The following is a 24,937-nucleotide window of genomic DNA, read 5'->3' as shown; positions in this document are numbered from 1 at the left end:
TCACGTGCCGATTTTTTCTCCCCTTCCAAAAGTGTCAGTTCGCTCGTGGAGGAGTGTGGAAGCCGTCAAGGAAAATATTTTTACATGATTGGATATAGAACTTGGCTAGTGATGCGGCACTTAATGCACAGCATCTGCTGGAGGTCTTTGCTTTTCCTTTTTACTTGTTCCTCTTCTCAGAGGTCCATTTCATTGCCTTTGATTTCTGGTGTTTTCAGAATTAAAATGCATTTCTGAGTTTTCAGTCAAAGCATATATATGATGAGATCTTCTCACCTAGATCAGGATTTTATTTACTTTTATGATTTGCTGCAGAAGTGGACTGCAAGAGAGCGGGCCTCTGATCAAAGGAGTCATCCCTGTATTATTCTGTCTTTGTCCTGTGCTCAGATAAAATGAAACTGTACCTGCTTTGTTGGAGGACCACCTGAAAGCTCTTCAATGACCTCTTATAGTCCTCAGACCACAGTTTGGGACCCTGCTGGTCAAGAGTGGCATCCAGAGCCTCTCACTGATTTGAACAGCCTAGTTTATTTATAGACTGCAGACAGTCCTGCGCTAGAGTGTGTGTNCCGGCCGTCTGCTAGCTCTCTGAGTCAGGTCAGCATCCCCCCCCCCACCACCAACCCACCCATGGACACCCACCCCTCCCTTCAACCCAGACACACACAAACATATAACCCCTGTCCCTTCTCTGTTGCTGCCTTCAAATCCTCCTGGTACAGCTCTATATCCGAGTTGTGAATATGTATGTCAGTGCACATTCAGGGCCTTTCGGTGAGAAATAATGATGTGGACCAAAGTGTTTTATAAATCAGTTGCTGCAACAGTAACAATGTTAAATAATCTTGACAGGTGATGACTAAACCATGGTGATGTCATTTTAGTATTTTTGCTGCTTAAAGCAAAGACTTTAGACTTTACTATAAAGATACTAGTCTGCTGAACAGGTGCAGCACTCTCAGCTGTATAAATTGTAATATTTATAAATAGTCAGGCAGCACCATAGTCAATTAATGCATTCTGCAGCTAATATATGCAAGGGCCTTCATGAATATTAACAAGTGACACCAGACAGCACCACACCAAGCATGACTGAGACAGGGGCCTCCGCATAAACAAAAACAGTCTTCTACTCACTGAAAGACAGTAACTTGCTGAGAACTGAAACATTTGTGGCTGTGTCACTTAATAGCAAGGAAAAAAACAAGTTAAATAAAAAATCTCACAGATATGAGGACGAAATTTATGTAAATGTTGGTTTATATTATCTATTTCTCTTTTTTGGTGTAAACAAGCTGCAGTGTTTGAACTTTTGGATCTGAAATTTGCATCATGCAACCCCTTTTTCATATTATTAACAGAAGTTGTGGTTGAGTCAGATCATTTGCTGCTCAGAGAGCTCAAACACTTCCTGACAAATGTGTCATATTAAGTCTTTACTTTCCCTGTTTGTGTTTTACAGAGAAGTCTGAGAATATATGGCGTTTCATTATATTTTTGGCTGGTTCAAATTAGAATTATGGTATTTCTGTCGGCTCCTGAAGGCAGCACGTCTCTTTCCCTCTGTCTGTCCCGCCTCCGGAGCCCTCTGATTGGTCGTTGTGGCGGTCTGTCAGCTTGTGGGCGAGGCGTGAGTCCGCTGTGTGTGCTCTGCTCTAGTAGAGGAAGGACAGCTGCTCTCAGCGGCGGAGGAAGGAACGGAAAAAACTATACAATGCGTTAGCCACGGGCCATGGCTCGTCCCCAGATCTCCTTCTAGTTCACTCTCCGAGCCGCCCCGAGAGAAATATGGCGTGAGAAAAACCGTGGAAAATAAGTGCGAAACTGTCGGGAGTTACTCGTAGCGGCGGACTCTGCTGCCGCTGCCTGGAAGTTTTTTGTTGTTTGCCAGTCGTGGGGCCCCGACGGTGGCGGCGGCTCTCTCCCCGGAGCGGTGTCCCGGTCTGCCCAGCCCCATGCAAAACCTAACGGCCCCTGGCGGCCCCGGCAACTCCAATGTCACCTGCTCCTGCAACTGCACCGCTTCCCAGCCACAGGGAATGGAGATATGTGAGTAACATTTGTTGCGTTTCTCCTGACCGCAAAAACCTACCAGGAGACTTTAGTGCCTAATCCGTTTTATGTGCACTCTCCAGTGTAGCAACAGAAGGACAACAAATCAGACTAAGTATTCATCAAGACAGACAACCAGTTCTGCTGTTAACTCGCTATCGGCCGTCTACTCTGGCACGGATATCCATAGTATTCCTGTAATACTGCTATAAGGACTTACAGTAACTTGTGTTCTCAGTCTAATAGTAAGTTTATGGCGACCTTGGAGTACTTGCTGGTGTTAATAATCTATTTTCCTGTCTTATTTTTTTTACTTAAAGTTTGTCTGCACCGCACAATGTTGCGTTTACATTGGTTATATCAAACGTTACTTTATGTTTGAGCTCTCATTAACATTACATGGACATGCTGCAGTGCTCAACAGTTGGCCCTAAGTGACATATCTGTCCTATTTATATAGCTTTATCATTATACAGTTATAGTTTGGAACATAATGCAGATTTACAGTAGTTCCTTTGAATAAGAACTCTGCTATTGTGAGTTTTCCTTTGCTGTTTCTTCTTACTTTAAGTTTAGTGCTTTACTTTTACTAGATGTTTCCTGCCATTGTTGCTGTTTTCATATTAATACTGATAGAATAAGCCTTACAGGCCTGCCAGGCTGTGCATATGCTCGGAGGGATCACCACAGAGGGTTAAATAGTTTGCCTGTCAGCATAGACAGGAAACGCTGGAATGGTATGTTATGTCTGTCTGCCTTCTGAGCAGCCCAGAGAGAAACTATCATTATCAGCTCTGCCCTAACAGTGCTGCCTGCTAGATCCACTGCAGATGTTCCTCTTTATGACTGAAGCATAGACACTCAGAGGAGCAGACACATGCATGCATGCAGGCAGACAGGTAGAAATGCAAAGGACAGCCACACAGTGTATGTATCCAGTGTGACAGATCTGCAGACAGACAGATGAAGACAAACAAACAAGACAGGGGTACATAGCAGACATGCAGACAGGCGGGTAGATTCATAACCAGGCAGCCAGACAAGTACTGACAGAGATATAAACAGAGATGCGGAAAGACACATCCGAAACTAGACAGGCAGACACATTGACAGACAGACACACATACAGGCTACAGACGGACGGACAGAGTTACAGTGATGTGTAATTTCCATTGGGGCCGAGGCCAGGCCTGGGCAAAGTGAGGTGAACGCAGGATATTAGATGTAGATTTGGCAGCAGAGTGTGGTTGCGCTGACGCCACATTGTAACCAAGAAGTGTGTGTGTGTGTGTGTGTCTGGCAGACGGACTGGTGTTCTACCATTCGTTTTCTGTGGCATCATCGTATTGCCAGCCAGGAAAAACACACAGTCAGGCATGAACTGGTGCATCCACACACACACACAGAGGAGAGAGACTAATTAGATAATCCAGTAGGACTGTCTGAGACTTCCAAACTGAGCAGACGAGCAAAAAAGTCAAATAATATTGCTGATTGATACTTGCTGTTTATTTAACTGCAAAATACACTGCATGGTGTCTATAGGATTAAGCATGCATCTGTGTTTTGTGCTAAATAAATGCCGGCCTGCTATTTTCAATGTATTTCTCATCATCTGAACGTCTCACTAGTTGGAGGGAGCTCCATTCACAAGTGGTTTGAAATAGCTGTGTCCTACTGTAGTGGCCGTCTGGTTTGAAAAGAGCTCTTGTTTGTCGGCTGTGTTGTCATGCAGACTCGGCAGGGCTGAATAATGTAGCTCATGCTTTGATGATTTCTCTGGCTGAAGAAAAGAGCTACAGTCTGCCTTTTTTTTTTTTTTAAGCGGAGCAGGCGGTCTCACTGGTGTGTTTCCTCTTTATTCAGACGAGGAGGAAAATTGAAAGGGACTACGAACATAGAGGGATCACAGTGCAGACAGTGTGTCACAGCCAGGAATCGAACCTCTGCCTACACACTGGGATTCGCATGTAGAATTTGAAATGCAGAGACCTTTAACAAGTGTTCGTCTCTAGCTGTTGCTGTGCTTGGATTCATTGTGCTGTGCAGTTATCTCGTATCGCAGGTGTGGTATTAGAAAGTCCTGAGATATTAGAAAGTCCTGAGATCAAGCAGCACAGCTTCATAAAGACTTGTTGAACTAATTGTGCATGTGCTTTCATGCCACAGTTAGCAGACACAGAAAATACCTTTTTTTCTCTGTCTGTTGATACTTTTTAACCCTCGGTGATAGGAGCTATTACTCATCTAATTGCATGTCTAATTTTATGGGAAGTTAGATTTCTCTGTGAAGATACCGTCCCTGCAGGGCGACACCACAGGCAGGTCCTCTGCAAACATTTTTTCACTCTTAAGTCATTTAATCTCGTATTGACTCTTACTCCTGTCAGTCTGTCTTTCTTAAACAGGTGGGGAAATACCATATGCCAACTGTGTGAGGTCATTTCACTTGTACCTAATGCAAACAGCCTTTCTTTTTCCAATCAAGAGACGTCATCTTGATAGCGGCGAGGTGGTTTGTTTTGTATTATGGATTCCAGGAGACTCTTGAACAAAACGAAAGTGCATGGGCAATCAGGAAAATGACCTGAAAAAAACGAGGATGTTAAGATCCAAAAACTTGATTAAACTACACAGGAACTTTTTTAGTGTAGGGTCGTAACTTTGCCTCCAAGAAATGATACAATTCAGTAAGGAAGTAGTAGGCTTGTCATGATCATTTTCTCGAGGTCCGCAAAAATAATGTAGTTCACGTCCATGTATTGTATGATATTGCTCTTGTGTTGTCACCAGAGTTTTAGCCAACATGCTGCCAGAATAAACAGCAGTGTTTTCACTTCCATTATAAGACTCAGCCCCTAAGCATCCATTGCTTTTTGAAAGGTTGTACTTGCGTTATTAGGCTATTAATATTATCATTATATCAGTGGCATAAAGTGGTCTTAAAGGAATAGTTTGGATTTTGTGAGGTGGGGTTGTTTGGGGTACCTATCCATGGTCAATGTTTTACGTACGATGTTAGTCTGCACGTCTCCAGTTTGGAGAAGCAGGCTGGAGTCCAACACGCAAGTAAAGCAATGTACTGTTGTGGATGGGGTCAGCAACAAAACCTTTTTTAGCCACCTGAAAAAAATCAACATTAGTTTAAGTGTACGTTATATTTAGAGTATTTTCACCACTTTACCTTTCCATCAGCCCATTCCAATGGGAAAGCGGTTAACTCATCTCTGCTGTTGTCAAAGCTACCAGACTGCATTGACAAAAACATTAATTTTAGCTTGCTGTACACGGGAGGTGCAGGTCTACTGCTACTTCGATCAGTTCGTTAGTTTGTGTTATTGTGTGACTTTGGCGAATCTGAGCTAACCCTTTGAAATGCCAGTACAACAAAACACAAACAAGCTAACTATTTTCAGCAATCTTAAATCACTATTTATCTCAATGGATTTTGCCGTAAAGGAAAGCCTCAACATAGCATACGCTTAAACTGATATTGGTGTTTTTAAGATGGGACCTTTTTTAGGTGGCTAAAACACATTTTGTTGCTGACCCTTCCACAGCAGTACATTGCTTACCTTTCTTGTGGGGTTCCAGCCTGCTTCTCCAAATTGGGGGCGTGCTGACTGACATCTACTTTGTTTAATATACATTCTATGAAAATGGAAAAATCTGAACTATCCCTCTAAAATGACAATAATATTGTTTATTGCAATTATTTCTGGGACAGTAATTGAGCAAAAAAGAAATCACTTTATGATTGTGCGACAGCAAACACCTTCTTAAATTTTTGCTTTTCTGCCTGAAAAAAAGAAAGAAAAAGAATTGCGCTATTTTTTAGTATAACCGAAATGTGTCCATAGCACTGAACATCCAAAACTATCAAGTACAGAAAACTGGCATTTGAAGTCTGGTGTGATTTGTATTCCTGTTTACTTACTCTTTGATCAGATAGTGGATTGCCAGTTTTTTACTCCTAAATTCTCATACGGTTGCTTGTGTTAAGTCATTTATCATGTAAGAACGTTGGACCTAGCCATAACTGTGAAGAAGTTTTATAATGTGTCTCTCCAGAGATAGAACTAAAAACCTTGTTTGGAATAATCTTAGAATATCTTATCATAATAGAATATCTTATTATCATGGTTCTTTTGATATGCACATAACAGCATAGCAGTATACATGCACTTGCCTCCTGGGAAAGGCCTAGGTCCGAGTGTCAGAGACTCGAGTGGCTGTCTGCGTCTCTGTGTATGTAACAGTTAGCCTGCAGCAGGGGCCAGCCAGCCAGACGGATGTAAACGGCCTGATCTGTAATCCTGTGTATGAGTGGTGTTAGTGTGTAGGTGGCAGCAGGGTCATCTGTCAACTACCTCAGGCCAAACACACACACGGGCTACTTGTTGACTCTCCCTCAGACGCATACACAAAGATGTACACATAGGCACACACACGCACATTTACACCTAGATATATGCACACACACAGACACACGCAGACAGGCACTCTCAGGCTCAGCCAATATTTACCCTGCAGTCTCCCGCCAGACAGCCAATCCAATCTCTCACTAAGCTCTTTGTTGTTTGTTTGAGGTTTGTTTTTTGCCTCTTTTTTTGTTTGGTTTGTTTGTGGAGGTGCTGTTCATTAGGAATTAGTTTGGTTTTTATTTAGTTTTATTATTAATGAATTTCAATAATGAGCCCTGGAAAAAAAGAGACTTCAAACTCCAAGTCTGAATAGAAATTCTGAGACCTCGGGGAGGGGAGTGGCAAAGACAACCAAACAGCATTTAAAAAAAAAAAAAAAAGAAATCTTTTTTTCCTCCCAGACAGATTTATTTTGCGATCACTGCTCCTGTAATTAATTTCACAGGGAATTTCTACACTTGGTTAGTGTCTCTCAGAGGAGTCTTATTTAGTCTGCCACCTCTCCTGAGCTGAGGGGTTACAGCAGTGAACAGTGGTGCTCAACTTGCGGGGGTTAAGAAAGAGCTCCTTGTTTTATGTAAGTTGGAGGGGTGCACAGACCCTGTTTATACACCATGGAGTTGACCTGCAGATGCACTCTGCTGGCCCAGGTGACTTTAACACACATACTGGTAGAGTGCACACTGCAAAAACATCCATATTGTAAGTTTATCTGGAGAGAGTATTGGTTTTCTCAATTACATCAATATAACAGACTACTGCAACTCAGGACTCTGAAATATTACTCTTAACAATACATTTAGTCTATAGCTTTGGTTGTTTAACCACTTAAAATCCAATACTCTCAAGGGTACTCTTATGTTACTTAAAGATTATGGTATTTTTTCTGACAGAACCACACATACTCTATAACAAGTATAATTTTATAGTTCAGTTTTCCCCTATAATTGTACACGGCTAGTGGGCATCCAGGCCATAAAAAAAAGCCAAATAATCATTCCAGTGTTTCGCCTATATTCATTCTGCAGTGGCGCACCACTGGCCGTTAACTGCAGCAGTGTACCGCCATGAGTCAGAGAACGAGGCAAGTGTCCGTGGTTAGTTCACAAGTCTGTAATAACAGCAGGACAGTTGAGTTTCTGTTATCTAAACTGGTAAAGTCAGTAGAACAGATGATGTGAATATAATACTGTCAGTTGATACTAGTTACAGACGGACTCAATCGACATGCTAGCATGCTGACGGATTTGGTGTTGTGGTGTCTTTAGTTGAGCTAGACTGTAGAATGTTGGGTTAAAACATACTGGTAGTGCTGTTTAGGCCCCATTGGTCTCTGTTGATAAAACTTAACTCGTATCATTTGCTCTTTGTGTTCTTCACCACTGTTTTGAAAGAAGGAAGTAATGGGAGCAATGAATCAGCTTTAAAAGTGACATTTTCTTTATAAGTGCTGTGCGGGTGGATCTAGTTCACGCTGGTGTGAAGAGTGGTTCACGTGGATTTGGAAAAGTATCTGACAAATATTTGGAAAAGTAGGCTAACTGTTGAATATTTAAGGAAAAAAGGTGTTGAATTTGAAAGTGGAATTTGGTGTGGCAGTACATGGTGGGACTACCTCTGCGCTGGCCCATCTATTAGGCCAAGGCAGTCAACACAACAAAAATGAAATGCCAGCAAATGGTGAACATTTCCAGGAGTTTTCACATGTCTGGAAAAACAGTAAATATTCACATGAAAGGAGATGGGACCAGTGAATTTTAATCAACTTGTCATTGTAGCTCCATATTGAAATATTTAACCCCAAGGCTGCATGTTTTTATGGCTGCACCACTCCATCAGATAGAAACATTCTCGACACTTTATGCATCATTTATTCACATTTCACCTAAAATTCAGCTGTACATATTTGGTATCTAAACTTTGTGTTCCTGGTGGAGTTGTGTGATGCTGGTTGGAACAAAGTTTCACCGAGGCTGAAGACAGTAAATCTTAATTCCTTTTTAAGCAGATGAAAAAATGCCAAGAGAGATTCCTTTTTCAATGTAGCGACTGTTAATAATGAGTTTTACTTTAAGCAAGACTTTTAAATCAAATTCTGACGTGATTCTGGTGAAGTCAGCCAACTTTGAAAGAAGAAGTGAAGGAGCTTAAATTTCCTTTCACTGACTGATTTAATTTTTTTAATTATTTAATGAGAACAGAAACTTCTCTGTCGGTTTTTGACCACTTCAACACAGGGGAGTGATGCTTTTGCGAGTGGTTCCCCTTTTTGTTTGTATGCCTTCATCACGCTGCATTTTGTTCGCATTCATCATGTTTGTTAGGCTTGAAGGATACTCGCAGTGCGATTTGGTGAGTAACACTGAATGTAAACATAACGTGTTTGTTTACAAGAAAACGCCACAGGGCACCTTTGTAAAATGAAATCCTTTTTTTTTGTAGTGCAGAACAGCACTGTGGATAGAAGCTGTGTGGTTGATGTGTGACTTCCCTTGTTTGTTTGGACTGAATGTGTCTTTGTCTCTGTGTTCCTGAGCCTCACACCAGCGTCCACTATGTTTAACTGTATATTATGTCATGTTAGCACAGCAGGAATAGGATTTGTCATGGCTTTTTTGGTATGCTTTCCTCTTAGACAGTTTTTTTTAACCTAAATTCAGCCTGACCACCGTTCACTGCTTTTTCCCATACAATCTTATCTTGTTGGCCGCGCAGCCCTGTGTTTCTGGAATCAAACTGACAACCCTTGAAGCTACAAACAGTGTGGAAAATGCAGCCTGGAGCAGCATGTCTCACTTCAGCTGAACAGGTCAAGTTCAGGCAGCGACTTCCAAAGTCCAATGCAGCTAAAAGGTCAATCCTTACATCCGTCCACTTGTCCTGGCAGCACTTTCACCGCTCACTACTCCAGCCCTAGTAGCATTCACAACCCCGTCATTGGCTGCTGGAACTCCCTTTGTGTCTAGATTCTGCACCCCCAACCTCACGCACACACACATACACACCCCAGACCTCCTCCCTTAGTTCCCAAAATGCCCTTGGGACCAGGGCAGATTTGTAGTCCTAGTGTGTTTTAAGACAGGCCATCCGTCAAGTGTGTGTGTGTGTGTGATGGTGGTGGTTGGGGGTTGTTAGGAGTCTGCTGTCTCGGTCAACATCTATTTACACACAGTTTGACTGTTTGAGCTGCTAAAGAGTTCCAGTGAATGAATCAGCCCCGCTGTCTGCTGCATGTCTCATGACTCCAGGTCTGTGGACATGGACAGGACATATTACAGTCGATCAAGGCGTTGCGCTCCAGACACACGGTGGCAGACAGTACACAAGCACACCATGTCTTTTTTTTTTTTTTGCCTTGTAGCAGATTTGTTTTTCCCAGCATTGAGACAAATCAAATGGCTGGCATGTTTATTACCCTTTGTGAGCCCAGTCTCACTGCATGTCTTGTCTCTTTCCTTACATGAAACAAAGCAGCGATTATTGCTTTGAAATTACAAATGCTGTTTCGCATCGTATGAAACAAAACAGGAGGGGGAAAAAAATCAAGCAGAAATGCTGTGCCGCCCGCTGTTTGTCAGATTTTGGGTAATCCGTTTGTTTATGTGCGCAGGAACACCCAGACAGTGGAATAATGGCATGTCTCTTCAAGTGGTTTGCAGGATTTTCCTTGGATTTTGAAGAGGCTTACGTGAAGTTTCCAAAAGGGTGTCGCTGGTGTGGGGGCGGTTTAGAAGGCTCTTCAGTGGGGGGACTTTAGTTGCATTTAAAAGCCCTGCTGCCAGAAAACTACGTATGGTTATAACCATTTTCATGCCTTATACAAAGAAAATCTGCATGACTGACATTCAAACTGTCTCTTGCACAAGCAGAAGAAAAGACTAACAGGTCATCAGACGCTTCAGGTTGCAGTTACAAGAGTTGTATGGAGTTGTACACTTAATACTAAGATAGAAAAGAGAGCTGCTTACATTACTGGATTATTTCCAGCCTATTATAGTTAATGCAATATTTAATCCATCACCTGTGTTAAATTCACCTGAGGGAAATGACGCAGAAAGCAGCAGTTTACCTGTTTGTTGAAGTAGGATTAGATTACCTTGTTAGGTCATAGAAGTAAGTGTAAGACAGATGTTTTTTTGTCAAAGCATTATGCAAACGCACCTGCTATCATTTAAGGGGGAACTCCACCAAAGGGAAACTTGGGAAGTACTGCTGCGTATATGGAAAAAGGTAAAACCTAATGTGTCTCCAGAGGAACCCATGTGACGCTGATGAATTGGCTCAAGTGACATCACAGTCAGCATTGGTTGGGGCTGAAGGCTACAAGTTTGAAAAGAGTTCAAAAGAGTTCAAAAGAAGTGAGGTGCAGGCTAGCAGCTAGAAGCTACATTAGCTCCTACAAGCATCACACACCCAAATCTCCCATCAATATTTGCATTGTGGGTAGTATAGGAAGACGAATGTGTGGAATGAAAAGATATTATGTCTTGTTCTGCAGCATCGATTTTAATCCTTGTCAAAAAGCTGTCCATCGTGATTCTGACAACGTCATAAGAGTGATCAGAATCCCAAGTTAACACCTGCCAAGCGCCAAATTTCCATGCATCGAGCCAAATGGTGCTAAATGTTTGTACTAGAATAGTCAAGTAAAAAAAACTATGCTGAGAGTTTCAATCGGGCTTTGGTATCAGATGTGTTTTTACACGCATCTGAATAGTGCCTGAAACTGAGTGCTCCTAGTTTCGCAGCACTGAAACATCAACTACTTCTCTAAACTATCACTTGCCGCCAGTCAGGACTCAGTCAGGAGCAGGAGGTCAGACAGAAGAGGGTGACTGAACTGAGCAGTGTGATGAGTTGATCGATAGGTTGAAGTTCAGTTTTTCTTCTATGATTGATCCTTAAGTACATTAAATAGAAAATACTTCAGTAGAACTTTGAGATCGAGTCATCTTGAGTTGTACTCAGGCTTGAATTGATTAATCGTTCATCAGTATATTAAAATCATTTTGCTTCAGATTTTGCTCTGGCCTCTCCTTTAAGTTTGTTTTCAGCATAATACTTAATTATCTCGATGAAATGTACTGAAACAAATATATATGTGACTCAGACAGACAATTATTTTTGGCTGGTAAAAAAAAATGCTTGGCCACAGTCTCTTTGGCAGAGAAGTCAAAAAGTACATTTTCAGATATGCAATGTGATGCCTAATCAATGGATTACTCCTACTTTATCTTTTGAATATGTAGTAGAACAGATTTTGAACCCTGTCTGACCTGATAATAGTAAGATTTATCCTTGGTGATCAGACTGCAGGTGTAAATGCGGCGAGAAAGCACCAAGGATTTCATCAGCAAACCATATCTGAAGTTTGTCAGAGCTGAAATTGACCCCAGGAGGCATCACATACAGTGCATATTAATTACAGACATCAGGCAAGTCACAGAGAAACATACCTGTCAGAATGGTTGCCAGACATTTCACAGCAAAGTGTGATTTGGCAGAGGGAAATCTTAATCTGAATTCCTTGTTTGTACTTGGAGTCTGGCTGTCTGCTTAATATGGCTTAATCATAACTGAATCGTTGGTACAGGATAATTCCTGGTAGCAAAGAGGGTCTTACGTTCATCAGTCGTGCTACTTTAACTTGTTGGACACAGTTGCCTTTCTGTCAGAATCATGCATTGGATTATAAATTACATTGTTTTTAGGAGAAATTGTTGCGTTATTCCCAACAGATAAAATTACAGAATGGATGATTTTCATTTTAGTTTTCAGTTTTAGATATTTTTCAGAGCAGCAGATCAGTTTTAACTGATTTCCTCAAGAAACACAACCAAAAGTTGTTGTCACCCGCTGCAAGAAGACACTGATCATGTGTGAATGAGCTCCACTTGTGATGATAAGTAGTTCTTGTTGCTGTTTTTAATTTGCCTGAATATAACTGTTGTTATGTGTAGTGATTGACAAGCAATTTCGTGTTGCTTAGCACCATGAAGAAGCCTCTCACTGAAAAAAAAACAAACACCTCAGCTTGCCTGGAATCTGAGCTGCAAAAAAGGAAAGCGTTGTAGTGTGCCTTTGGTTTTTAATAATCCATAGATGTTTTATTTTTGGGTATTATATAATGTTTAAGGTAGTTTGTAGCAACAGAGAGGCTGCTACTGCAGAAGCCTGTATGCACCCATGACCGTTAGCCCGATGCTGGTTGGTGCCAGGATTAATAATCCACTGTTTTGCTGCATTTCTCATATCATTTTTGATAAAATGGCCCTTAATTTCAAATGAGCCTCTTAATCTCATGTGGTCCTAATGTGTCACACACAAGGGTGGGGGGTAGAAGTCAATAGTAATACTAAACTCAGTGTTAACTCTCTACACTTAACATTAAAAGTATTTTTTACATAATCAAGCTATACAAACTCTCCCTCCTATCCTGTACCATCTCAGCTTCCCTGTCAGTGCCATATTCCCTCAACACTCCAGCACCATCCTGTCAAAGGGGGGCTAAATCCACAGCCTGCTCTAGCAGGGCCGCTGGCTGCGCCCTAACAAGGCCTTGCTCTGGGTCTGACCTTATCACAGGAAATTACAAGGATTACACTCGAGGCAGAGAAAGAGAGAAGGAGATAGAGATAAAGGTAGGCAGGAGAATAGGCAGCCTTTGTGTTTTTGAATAAAAAAACAACAGATCAGCCCTGGATTTTTCTCTGTCGTCACATAATATGCTTGCCTGGGAACCAGACGAATTCACAAGCTCACGTTTTATTTGCTGCTGTCCCTCTCAACTTTGAACAGATTTCCAGCAACTTGAGATCTGATGAACCAATCAAAACCTATATGGGTCGTGTATGAGACAATGACTGTCAAGAGGAGCTCCCATGAGACGTTTTTTAAGACCCACAGATTGATCAAACACCTTTTTTCGCCCCGTCCCGATGTCTCAAATATTTTATTAGAGTAAGCAAAAACACCTTTAACCATCAAACTGTGGTACCAGTGCATCAGTACTGTAGAAAGTGAATATTGAAACTGTTTCACATATTCAGAATCAATATTTATTGATAAATCAAAATTTTTGATAACACTAATGCCCATTGATTACGCCCCTTGGAAATAAAAAATGAACTGAGAGGTTCCAGACTAACTCGCATTTTTGTTTTGGTCCACCAATTTCATGCCAATAATATGCACCATGCACCATGGCTCCCCTTCAGTGCATACTGGGAGTAGGTATTGGAACATTATGTGGTGAGCAAGTGATGTCTGTGGGGTATTTTATTATTTTTTTACATTTTAACCCAGTTTAACCTCTCAGCCTGGAGTCAAGTAGTAAAGGATGTGTGTGGGCGTCAGAAAAAGAAGCCTCTGGTTTCTCAGATCCTTCTCCTTGTCTCTGTGCTCCTTGGTCTTCAGTGGTGATTCAGAGGGCTGTCTGATATATATATTTTTTTTGGTCCCTCTCCCTTCCCACCCAGACACACAAGTCAGACAGCGGTGTCTGATACCTACCAGCCCCCCCCCCCCCNCACACAGACTCAGACAGGGGGTCAGAGGGAGATAGAGGCTGTCTGGTCTGGCCTGCCTCTTTGACTCCCAACCCCCAACCATAACACAGCATCTCTCCTCTCCTCTCTCTCATTTATTTCCTCTCCTCTTCGTCTCCTTTTCCTCTCCTCTTCTCCTCCACCCCCTTCCTTCATGCAGACTCATTGGAGGTCCCAGATGTATCTGACACTTGTTATGCAAAGTGTTTTGGATCATTATTGTCTTGCTAACTAAGTTATCAAGCATCATCATCTTAATGAGTTGGTGTTGTTGTCTGCATGGTCAACTTTGCAGACATATGGGATGGAGATTTGTTTTTTTTCAAGGAGAGATTATCTCCCATCTTGATTTTTGTGAAGTTGTATGCCCATGAAACAGCAAAATGAACTGGTGTCAAGAGATGGAAAGTACTCTTGATTAAAGTATAAGGCTGGCAATCTTCTGTGTTTGTCTTTTCATCAACATACTGTGAAACACACAATCCAACAATGGTTTGTTGCTCCTGACAAGTATTTAATGTGCATCAAAGCCTGATTCCTCTGTGTCAAAGAGCTCCAGATGAGCCACACTGTTGCACTGGGTGACATGTTCATTCATTGCCATAAACACACACTCTACAGGCTACTCTTATTTGAGTAATGCTTGCTCAACACTACAGTGGCCAGCTATTTTTAGAAAGCTATTGATTTTTTTTAACTGTGACTGCATACATGTGACTGTTACTGTCCCAGTAACACTGAAATTATAGCGCCATTAGATTCTGTACTGTGACATATCTCTTGCGGAATATTTGATCGGTGTACAGTAACAGTGGGATTTAAATGAAATCCTTTGCATTTGATTGGACTGCGAAAAAGTGGGCATGTTTAGAGTTTAGTGCGATACCGGACTACAGTGGACTGTTGGCCCCTCACATACCATTGGATCATAAGTCAGAGGGAGAGACTGATAAAATGGACCTCTGCCACATTGTTATGGAAATGAAAACAACTAATATTCAAACACACATCTCTTTCTGTCTCTCTCCATATTGCTCTGTTAGCCACCACAACCCACAAATGGCGAAGTGTTTTATATGACTGGTGTGGCTAGCCAGTCGCCCAAAGTCTCATTTGATTTGATTAATTTTTGGTAACATCTCTGAGTGCAGGATGATTTATCAAACATTTGAAACCATTTTACAGAAAAAGGGATTTTGATGTGAAAATACTCTTATTATTATTTTTTACATCAATAACAGGAGAAATATGCTAAGTTAACAGAGACACAGGATCAAAATAGGGAAAATGTGTTTTTGCTTCACAGAGTCTTAAAAAATGTACATCTTTAATAGGAAAGTCTTGGTACTGAGTGCCAAAAGATATAGAATAACACTAGCCTTATCCACTAATGTGATTAAATTTAGGGAGGTGCAGGCCTGCAGCTCTCTATAGACATGATCACATGATTTTCACTAGACTGCTATGCTGGAATATTAAGTCTATACTGGTGAATGTGGTTTCCCCAGAAGCTTTCACATCTCACCTTTGGGTATCAAAGCAATCCTTCTCACAGTACTATTCTCCAATATTCAGAATTGCTCCTATTAAACGAAAGCTAAAGAGACAAATGTATGTTTTAGGCTAACTGAAAGTGTTTGAAAGTGCCCATTTTAGTTAAACTTAACCACTTTTTGAGATTCACACATTGACCACACACCGCCGTTCTTTCTATAGTATGGTTCAGTTTGAATTAGACAGAAATCAGAGGAAGACAGGGATGGCATACTTTCTACCTGTCTATCTCCCATCTCTGATCTTCACGCTTGGCATTCTGCTGGAAGCTAACGTGGCTCCTGGCTAGCGTCGCTAATGATGATTAGGGCTCCTGCTCCATGCAGCATGGAGATCCTGCATGTGAATTATTAATATAGGTCATAGTCACAGCATCCGGCTTGGCCCAGCACAGTGCCGTCCCAAGACTATCGCAATACATGGCCCCCGCTTACCCACAGCCTGCCCCATCTGTCGGCCAGATTAACCCAGCACATCACCTACACCGCGGTCTGCGCCAGGTGAGGCTTCATAAAAGGGCCCCATTGATATTTGTCCACGTCTGCGCCATCCTGTCAGTGATGCTTTTATCAATAAATTACAAATCCTGAAAAGTTGCACCCTCTATTGTCATAAATTTTCAAAAATTCTTTGCATTTGCGATTGTAATAATGGCTTTTTCCATAAACACTTAGTCCCCTACCAGTTATGCGGCACCCTGGGCTGCTCATTTACAGCAATTATATTTTCATGAGACAAGAATCTTAATGGGAAGAGTTTATGGTTCCTCATAAGAAACTTGCTTGCCATGATGAATTGTATCCGTATATGTGTGTGAGTAGGCGGGTGGGACTGTGCGGAGTCCCATTTCAAGAGCCAAATTGCTTTCTCTCAGTTAATATGTGACTGTTGCTGCATTGAATGTCTACCAGCCTGGCTGAATGTCTAGGAGCCAGAGCACAGAGAGTGTGACAGACATGCCCTCTCAGCTGTTTTTTGTCTGCAGAAGCACACACACACACACACACACACACACACACACAGAGTCAGACTGCAGCTTCATGCAGCGTTTAATGGCTGCGAATCAGCCTCAATCCAATAATGTCTAATTCTGCTTTTAAAAAATCCCAGTTTTACTCAGAATAAACTGCATTTTTTAAAAACACCTCACCTAAAACATTTCTTCAAAGCTGTCCAATGAATTGGGCTTAACTCACCATGATCTTGACCTGACTCCTGCCCTGTGAATAGAAAGTGTAAGCTATCACATCAGCACAAGAAGTACTGAAAAGATTACTAAAACGAGAGAAAAAGTGTGTGTCGTCTGTGCGTGGGTGTTGCTAAGTTGTTGATATCTCTGCTTACACTCGGACTTTGTGTCGAGTTCTACCTCGTCGAGTCAGATGCTTCTTTTCATTCTGCAGCATTCGCCGAGAGCTGAACTCCCCAAGTGGTACTTCTACAGAGAGACAGAGAGAGGAGAAAAGGAAGGAAGAGGGCGTGTGGGTGGGGAAGAAGGAGTGTGAGAGGGAAGGCAAGAAAGATAAGACAACAGGGAAGAAGAAGAAAAGAGATGGGGGGGGGGGGGAGAAGGGGAGAAGGAAGAGAAGGAAGGAGATGTCAAGTCTGTGTTGTTCCTCTGCTCCCCATGTCGATTCAATAAAGTGAATTCTGAAGATATCATAAAAACACAAAAGAAAAATGCTTCGTTTAATATCATCCTCTTGACCTCAGCTGAATCAACCTTTTCTTTCATCAGCAGAGCCACACATAAAAACACACCGGCGCACACATGAAGGCAGATCTATTTAGACAGATTTTTTTAAAAGGAAAAGACAACAAAAAGAGTCGTAACACATTTAAGGGTCAGTTCACCGAAAGTACTCAAAATACAATAAGTATGTTTTCAATTACTTCTGCAGCCATGCAGGCAATTTTGATTTAATTTGCCCAGAGTTGGAGTTTAGTAACATTTTATTGAATCAAAATACAGTGTCGAATATGCCTTTCAAATGCTTTTGAATGCCTTATCAAGTTTTATTTAGTTTAAATTTCAAAACCTGCAAATAACTAAACGTGCAAATGACTAATTTTCAGGCAGAAACATCCTACGGTGCAGAGTTCCAACTTCTCTAATCTGTCAATTTGTTATCAATCCTTGTTAAGTGACTTTAAAGCAGTTTGAAGATGTCACTTTGCGCTTTAAAGAATAGTGATGGGCAATTTTATAAACCATAAGATTAATCAGTTTAAGGAATACTTGCTACAAAAAATGATCATTTGTATATCAATTCTTCACCCCATGTTGCGTTGAATTCATGAAGAAAACTTTGGATACATTGTGTGTTATCTGACCGATATTCACTGGCTCTAGGGTGTACACTTAAAGCCCTAACATACCAAGCTAACGATCAGTCAGTGTTGAGCTTTCTTTCAGCCAATTCAGCATGCTGAATCAGCGTCAGAGACAGTGGAATCCACAGATGAATTAAATCACTTAGCAGTTCAGCTCAGTGCATGTGAAGAAAGAACGGAAGTGAGGAAAGTAAACAATGACCTAAGTCAAGATGGAGTGAGAACAAAACAAACTTCTCAGGTAATGTGAGATTGTTTTTCTTTATCCCCAGAATAAACGTTACCTGACGGTTTGTGTTATTGTTCACCGGCACACAGCAAATATGCTCTGTTCTTTCAACATTGGACTGTGTCGTTAATGTGCTAACTGGCTAACTAGTGTCAAGATGTCTTTCGATTTCCCTGGTGGTATGGAGAGTTAATTCCTCTCATGCACGGGCAGAACATATGTTCCCATTGGCCATCAACTGTAGTCTTTGTGGTGTGTACATGTGCAACTTTTTGGCTGAGGTGATGCAACAGTCAGTTTTCATCTCCGCTAGTTCTTTGATGTTGGTTTGGTGTGTCTGGGACTGAACACATTAGCACAAAAAGAGTATAGAAGCGGATGGAGAAAGAGAGAGAGAGAAAGATACTATTCCGCAAGATGGATGGGTAGAAACTCAGATCAAACCTTTAAACTAGGCATTGCGGATTAATAGAAACCAAGATTCTGTTACTGTATTGCCTGTTTCTTAACCTAAAATGTTTTTAGAAATGTATTTTAGTGCACTGTTCATTTGTATTTTGAGGGGTTGTGAAGTGGAAGTGGGCAACATACTGTTTCCTGTATTGTGTAATTGGAGGCTGAAAAGACAGATCAAATGATAAAAGTAAGCATTAAGTATGAACTAAGATTCTGCTACTGCGTTGCCTATTTCTCACCTCAGATGTTGTCAGAAACATATTTTATCTTACCGTTAAACTGTAATATGACATTGCTCGTCACCAGACGGCCACCATAGAGCTTTTGGTGGCCGGCTCACATTATGTCACCCACCAGAAGCCTGAGCATTTATCTATTGGTGTGGCTCACTGCATTCTGGTAGTTGTAGGTTTTCTTCCTCATGAGCAAAAGTAAATGCCACAGCCCTTTTCCTCTATTTTCTTTGGTCATATAGCACCAATTTCAAAACTATGTGTGCCTTTCTACTGCATAGACAGCCCAGTGTTATGAAAAGACCATCTTTCCAGCAGTGAAATGCTTCTTTAATCGCTAATTACATTATTTGTTAGTTGCAGCCCTATGAGTCATGTTGTGCCTAATGAGTTTTACAGTAATTGTTGTAACTCTGTAAGCACGCACTGCCTTATGAGGAAAAAAAGATGTCTGCCCTTGCATACAATTTTTATTAATAGGTTTCATTGTTAAACAATTGTCAAAGTGAAGAGCTGCCTCTCCTCCATGCCTGAGAAACTCTGTTGGTCCCCCCCATAAGACAATGCTGAAAAACTGGCCCATAGTTGAACCTGATGCTGACCCCAGCACTAGAGGTTAGTAAGAGAATTTTTTTTGTCATTTGGACGAATCAACCCTTTAAATTGACCTTACTGCTTCAATGCCTGTTGAGGGAATCAGTCAGTTGCGGAGGTATTGAGACACTGCTGCAGCAACTGGGTTGGTCTTTTTGCCCAGAAGATTTGAGTTTTTCTTCTATTTTGTAAGACATGAGCTGCTCTCCACATTTAACTATCCTCCCCTCTATTTGAACCGCTTCAATCCCCCCTCCGCCCCCGCTGCCCCAGGTCTATTTATACCTCCGTCCCTCCCTCAGCAAGCCTAAAACATCCTGGTCATCTCTAAAACACCACCACCATTACTTAGAGAATGGCTCTTCCCTACTCCCCTCTGCCTGCTTCTTCTTCTTCTGCAGTGACTTTTTTTTTTTTGTCTTTTTTTTTTTTTGGTAGTTTCCGCTGTTGTCGGCAGCTGTTGCTCAGCACCGCACCGAAGTTCAGCCTGCGGTCACGGACAAGTGTTCCAGCAAGGAAAAAAAGTTTTTTGATAGGACTTTTTTTCCCCCACACGTATTTCCCTTTATCTTGCATTTTTCTTCTCATATACATGCGCAACTCGTTTTTTCCCCCCTTTTTGCACTGACGTTGCTTCCCTCTCCGTGTCTCGCTTCTCTTTATCACTGTCTCACTTTCACTGTCTTTCTTTCCTTTTGGTCTGTCTCTCCTTCTTCCTCTCTTTTCTATCTCTGTCTCTCTTCCCTGCCTAATCCTGCCTGCCAGGCATCGCTTCATGGTTGTTAAGCATTTTGCTCTGTTTTGCTCTGTTGGCTCGACACAATGAGACCGCATGTGGAAGACATGTTTACACCCCTTCATGTGAGAATCGGAGGGAGTGGGAGGGAAGGTAGGAGACAGAGAGGAGGTGGTATAAGCGAGAGGGACGCAGAAATGATGACAAAAGTATATATAGTGAAGTGAAAGAGAGGAGGTGGGATACAGAGAGGAGGCTGGAAGAGACAGAAGAGGAGCAATAAATGATGAAAGAAGAAGGATGGATTAAAAATCAGGAGAGTGAGAGGTGTGTGACAGAAAAGAGTGGAAGAGACAGACATAATGAGAGAGAAAGAGGAGAAAACAGACTAAAATAGAGAGAGAGTCCATCTTGGTTGAAAGACAGCAAGTATGACAGTGAGTCATAGCAGAATAAAACGCCACGCAAGCATATGCTGCTATTGAGGAGCCATCTTTTTCCAAAATGGAAACCAGTTATGATTTGCGGGTAGAGATGAAAAAAAAGGCAAGCAGATTAAACTGAGTTATTACAAACAGACGGGGTGTAATTACACACCAGAGGAGGAGGCCATTTGTCTTTGGTTGGTTTTTAGAAGACAAAGAGCTCTCTGTTTCCTCATTATGTGCTTTAGATGTTTTAGTCCATATAAAGTTTTTTTAATTTACCTCAGAATTTGTTTCTTGGTAAGTTGTGAAATGAGGCTAATATGTTCATTTATCAATTCATCTTTTGCATGTTTTTAATGAGGCATTCAGTCTTTAAATGTCAAAGAATAGCGAAAATTTCCCAGAGAGTTTGAACTTAGCTCCTTAGTTTCAACTAAGGGAGATCTTAATGCTTCTGCATACAATGATATATTACACAGTAATGGGCTTTAAAGTAGTGCTGCAACAAGCTTTTATTAATATTAGCAGCCTTCTTTACACAGAGATTGTGCTATAGGGCTGCTAGAAGTCCCTTCTTTATGCTGCCTTTGTATTTTTACACAGAACCAAACTACAGTATCATCATGTAGACGGCATACCTGCATTGCAGAGGCAAAAGAGGCGTCACTCACATGACATGTAACACAACAGCATCAGCCTCTAGTGTGACGTGTAACATACGCATGGGCAGCACTTTCTACACAACAACAATGGTATAACATGGCAATAACAATTTATTTATCATTATATGGCGGCTGATCTCGTCCTCTGCTCGGAGGGTAAGGAGCTCTCGGACCTCTTTGTTTACCCACTTTTTCTTCTACCTTTTTTTCTTTGAGTTAGCTGGGAGGAATTTGACCACATACCTTTTGTAGTGTAAATGCTAATATGTCCCAATGCATCCCCGACAAGGACTATGTCATCCATACAGGTCATGGCGGTTGTTTTGATGACCGTGTGCCAACGCTCTATAACTTGCTCATTTTACAAAAATTTTGACCAAGTGCTGTGTGAATGTACATTGTTTTGCCTTGTGTAAGGAGACGTGTTGAATCCTGCTGACAGTGATATCTCCAGCTGTACTGACACAACTGTTAGCAAGCATACTAGCAGCTAGCTAGAGTGTGGACGTTACTGTGCGCAGGGCATTTGACATCTTGCGTAAATGATGTAGGCAGTAACAAAACTAAGCATAAGGTGTCAGCTGGAGATGCATGATAGACACAGGTGTGAACTGCAGTGTGTTTCAGCTGTCCACTTGTCCTCAGATCACCGAAAGGCGTGTTAACCAGGTGTCAACAGGCTCTTAGAGTCACACTTAAAAAAAGCAAATACAAAATCATTATTATACTGGAGGTGGGGGAAATGGGCATACAGTATGAGCCCAGTATGTCAGTGTAACCCCAACACACCAAGCAGCTCCAGTTTGGATGCGTCTCATGTCTCCCAGAGCTTCCTGTGTTCCACCCACAGTATTCCCTGCTGTCTCTGGCTGATCACAGCAGCCACCGAGAGTTTGCAGCACATATGCAGCATACGTCTGGGAGGCGTCTGCTACCCCTACTGATACTGAAAACCTACTTTAGAGTTGCATGCTAAAATCGCCTCTCCTGTGGGGGTGAGGTGTGTGGTGGTGGGAGGGACGGGGGGGGTGCCTGTTCTATCAAATGAACATGTGCCAGGAAGCATGCAGACAGACAGAGAGACAGACAGACAAAAGCCCACTCGTTTCTTCCTCCTCCTCCTTTCTCTCATCTCTTCTGTTTTGTTCTTTTTTTCCGCCGCTCCGCTGTTTTGTTGTTCAGTCTCAGAGATGAGACACAAGACGCCACGCTTTGTTGTTTGTCTGCCTTTAACATCTGTCTGCCTTTACCACATTCTCCCCGCACCTCTATCTCTTCCTCTGCTGACTTTTCTCCCCTCATCTGTCCTTTCCCGCTCTTATCTTTGTTCCTGTTTCCTCTCTGTGTCCAATACCTCTGTGTTTCTTCAACCTGAGCTATATTTTCTTTATCTTTATGTTGTTTTTTCTGTGACTCTTCCATCTGTGCCACTCTGGCAGCTATGTGCTACTCCTTTCTATTTCTATTTCTTTTTTCTCCTCTCTTTTCTCCCTTGGTCTGTTCAGCCAGACCTCAGCATGATTTTACCTTTTTCTGCCTTCAGCAGCCTCTGATGTTGACCTGTACAGAAATGAACACTGCAGAATAATTTTCCTACCCCCCCCCCGCTAAGTTAACAAAGATCTATGCGTCTGGATGGCTGACTGAGTTGCTGATAGGAGTCAGCGGGGTGAGATGGTGTGTGTGTGCACGGCCATGTGCTCACGTGTGCACCTGCAATCATTGGCTTTTTAGCAGCCGAAACAGCAGGGCTGGTATTGTTTTCACTAGGAATGTCACTTCGTTACCAAGTCAATGCCAAAATTCTGAAAATGTTGCGGTGCTCATTTTTCTCCAGTACTGTAGGTACCATAGGTACCAGGAATGCAATTCTTCCAGACCTGACGGAGCAGCATATACACCGACAAGTGTTTTAGTCTGCTAATAAATGTCAAAAGAACATTAAAGAGCAACAAGTAGTATGTACTAGGGTTGGGCCAAAGGACTATGCCATTGTCCATCACTAATGGCTGTCAGTTGTTAATGAGCCCATCATTGTGATTTAATTGTGATCCTTTTCCCTAAACACACACCTTGGTTGGAGAGAGCTGCAGTGCTCTGTCAGTTCTGTCAATTGCGCAACTATAATATATAAAGTTGCTGGTTTGTGGGATGGGTCGGATGATTGATTAACAGATATTTTCATGCAAAGTTCTTCAATACGAACAAACATTTTATATGTATTATATTAAAGGATTTTATTGGTGATATTCTATATTCTTCTTATTTTGAAAAAAATCCTGTTTTGCTTCTTTTGACAATAAGAAAAATCAAGAGCATTTCCAGATCTATCCCTTAAGTTTCTTCAGCCTTGTATTATTGGTTTGCAAGTGTGATCTGAACATGAATAGAACATAATATCAATATCAGCTATACTCATCTGTCTGCCTGTCGGACTTTATTTGCCCTTGGGTTGTATGTGTGCTTGTGTGCGTCCTACTGGCTAACATCCTCGCCCTGAGGCTGTCACAACAGCTCACTACCATGTGTCTGTCTCCTCTGACTGTAGTTGAAGAGGTTGATGATGATGCGTATGTTAGCGATGAGGCTAACAAAGCCCGTCGTTGCCAGTCACTGTCAAAGCTCTGCTTCCAGGTTAAAGCACATTACCACACATTCTTTGTATCCTCCCAATCTGCTCCAGGTTATTATGGTCTGTTGGACAACACTGTCTGGTGCCCCACCCCCCTGCAGTGCCATTCACTGTCATCACAGTTTTTCCATCATGTATCGCCTTGCTCCTTTTGCTTGTTAAGGTACTTGTAGGACTTTGGGTCCAGGCTGTTGTTATATGTTCAGACTGATCACCTTCACTTTCTGTCCTTTAGTCATCTGCTACCAGCATGCTTAGAAATAGAAACAGAGACTGCACAATGTCTTTTAAAATAATAGTTGTAATGATCATCGTCATCAAGCAACTACACAAGCAGCAAGTTTCTCTTAAGTAGACAGCTTATTCTTTTCTTTTCCTTTCAGATACTTCTCACATTAGTGACAGAGTTCTATGTCCTCCTTAAGTAGAATCTTGGAAGAAATATCCACCCAACTAACACACACACACACACACACACATAGACACACACAGACATACAGGTAGCCCTGTTGAAGCTTTGAGCAACATGCTACAGCAGGCTGAGCTCCAGTCGTACAAAATGTACCTCAACCCCCACACACACTCACTCAAACACTGACCCTGGCTGACCCCGGTCAACACCCCACACACACACACTCACTTTAACCCTGACATTAGTGACCCTCCAGTCTGGTTCAATCACTCAGGGAGAGTGTACTCAGTCTGGCTTTATGGCACTGAGGTTGGGGGGGGGTTAGGGGTGTCTAGACACTATCCTGTCTGTCTGGCTCTGATAATGTACACACACCTGAGAGACTGCAGGCCAGCTCTGACTGCCAGCGAGTGTGTGTGTGTGTGTGTTTATGTGCGTGTGAAGTGACATGTTGAGCCATCCGCCCCTCCGCCATCTCACCAACTGGATGAATACTTAAACACTGCTCCCCTCTCTGCTTTACTGCTGTTCATGAATATTACATCATTGGAATATTGATAATATTAGACTATATTGTAATATTTATGATATGTTATCACAGAGCTTGCCGTTATTCGTATCTTTGTTCATGTTATATTCAT

The 24,937-nt window shown here is 41.9% G+C and overlaps 1 protein-coding gene across 2 annotated transcripts in view; it reads left to right on the top strand.

Annotated features, from left to right (window-relative positions):
• Positions 1-24,937, top strand: part of LOC126392363 (low-density lipoprotein receptor class A domain-containing protein 4-like) — a 281,047-nt gene that overhangs the window by 226,266 nt on the left and 29,844 nt on the right. The window contains exon 1 of one of the 2 annotated variants that reach the window (XM_050047732.1): positions 1,663-2,052. The exons of the other annotated variant lie outside the window; for it this stretch is intronic. Coding sequence (XP_049903689.1) covers positions 1,959-2,052 — 94 coding nt within the window. The 5' untranslated portion in view covers positions 1,663-1,958. Of the gene's footprint in view, positions 1-1,662; positions 2,053-24,937 lie in introns of those variants that run through there. 2 annotated transcript variants of the gene reach the window in all.

Source organism: Epinephelus moara, chromosome 6 (assembly GCF_006386435.1).
Source record: "Epinephelus moara isolate mb chromosome 6, YSFRI_EMoa_1.0, whole genome shotgun sequence".
Classification (NCBI taxonomy): domain Eukaryota; kingdom Metazoa; phylum Chordata; class Actinopteri; order Perciformes; family Serranidae; genus Epinephelus; species Epinephelus moara.
This window is presented reverse-complemented; position numbering and strand designations above follow the sequence as displayed.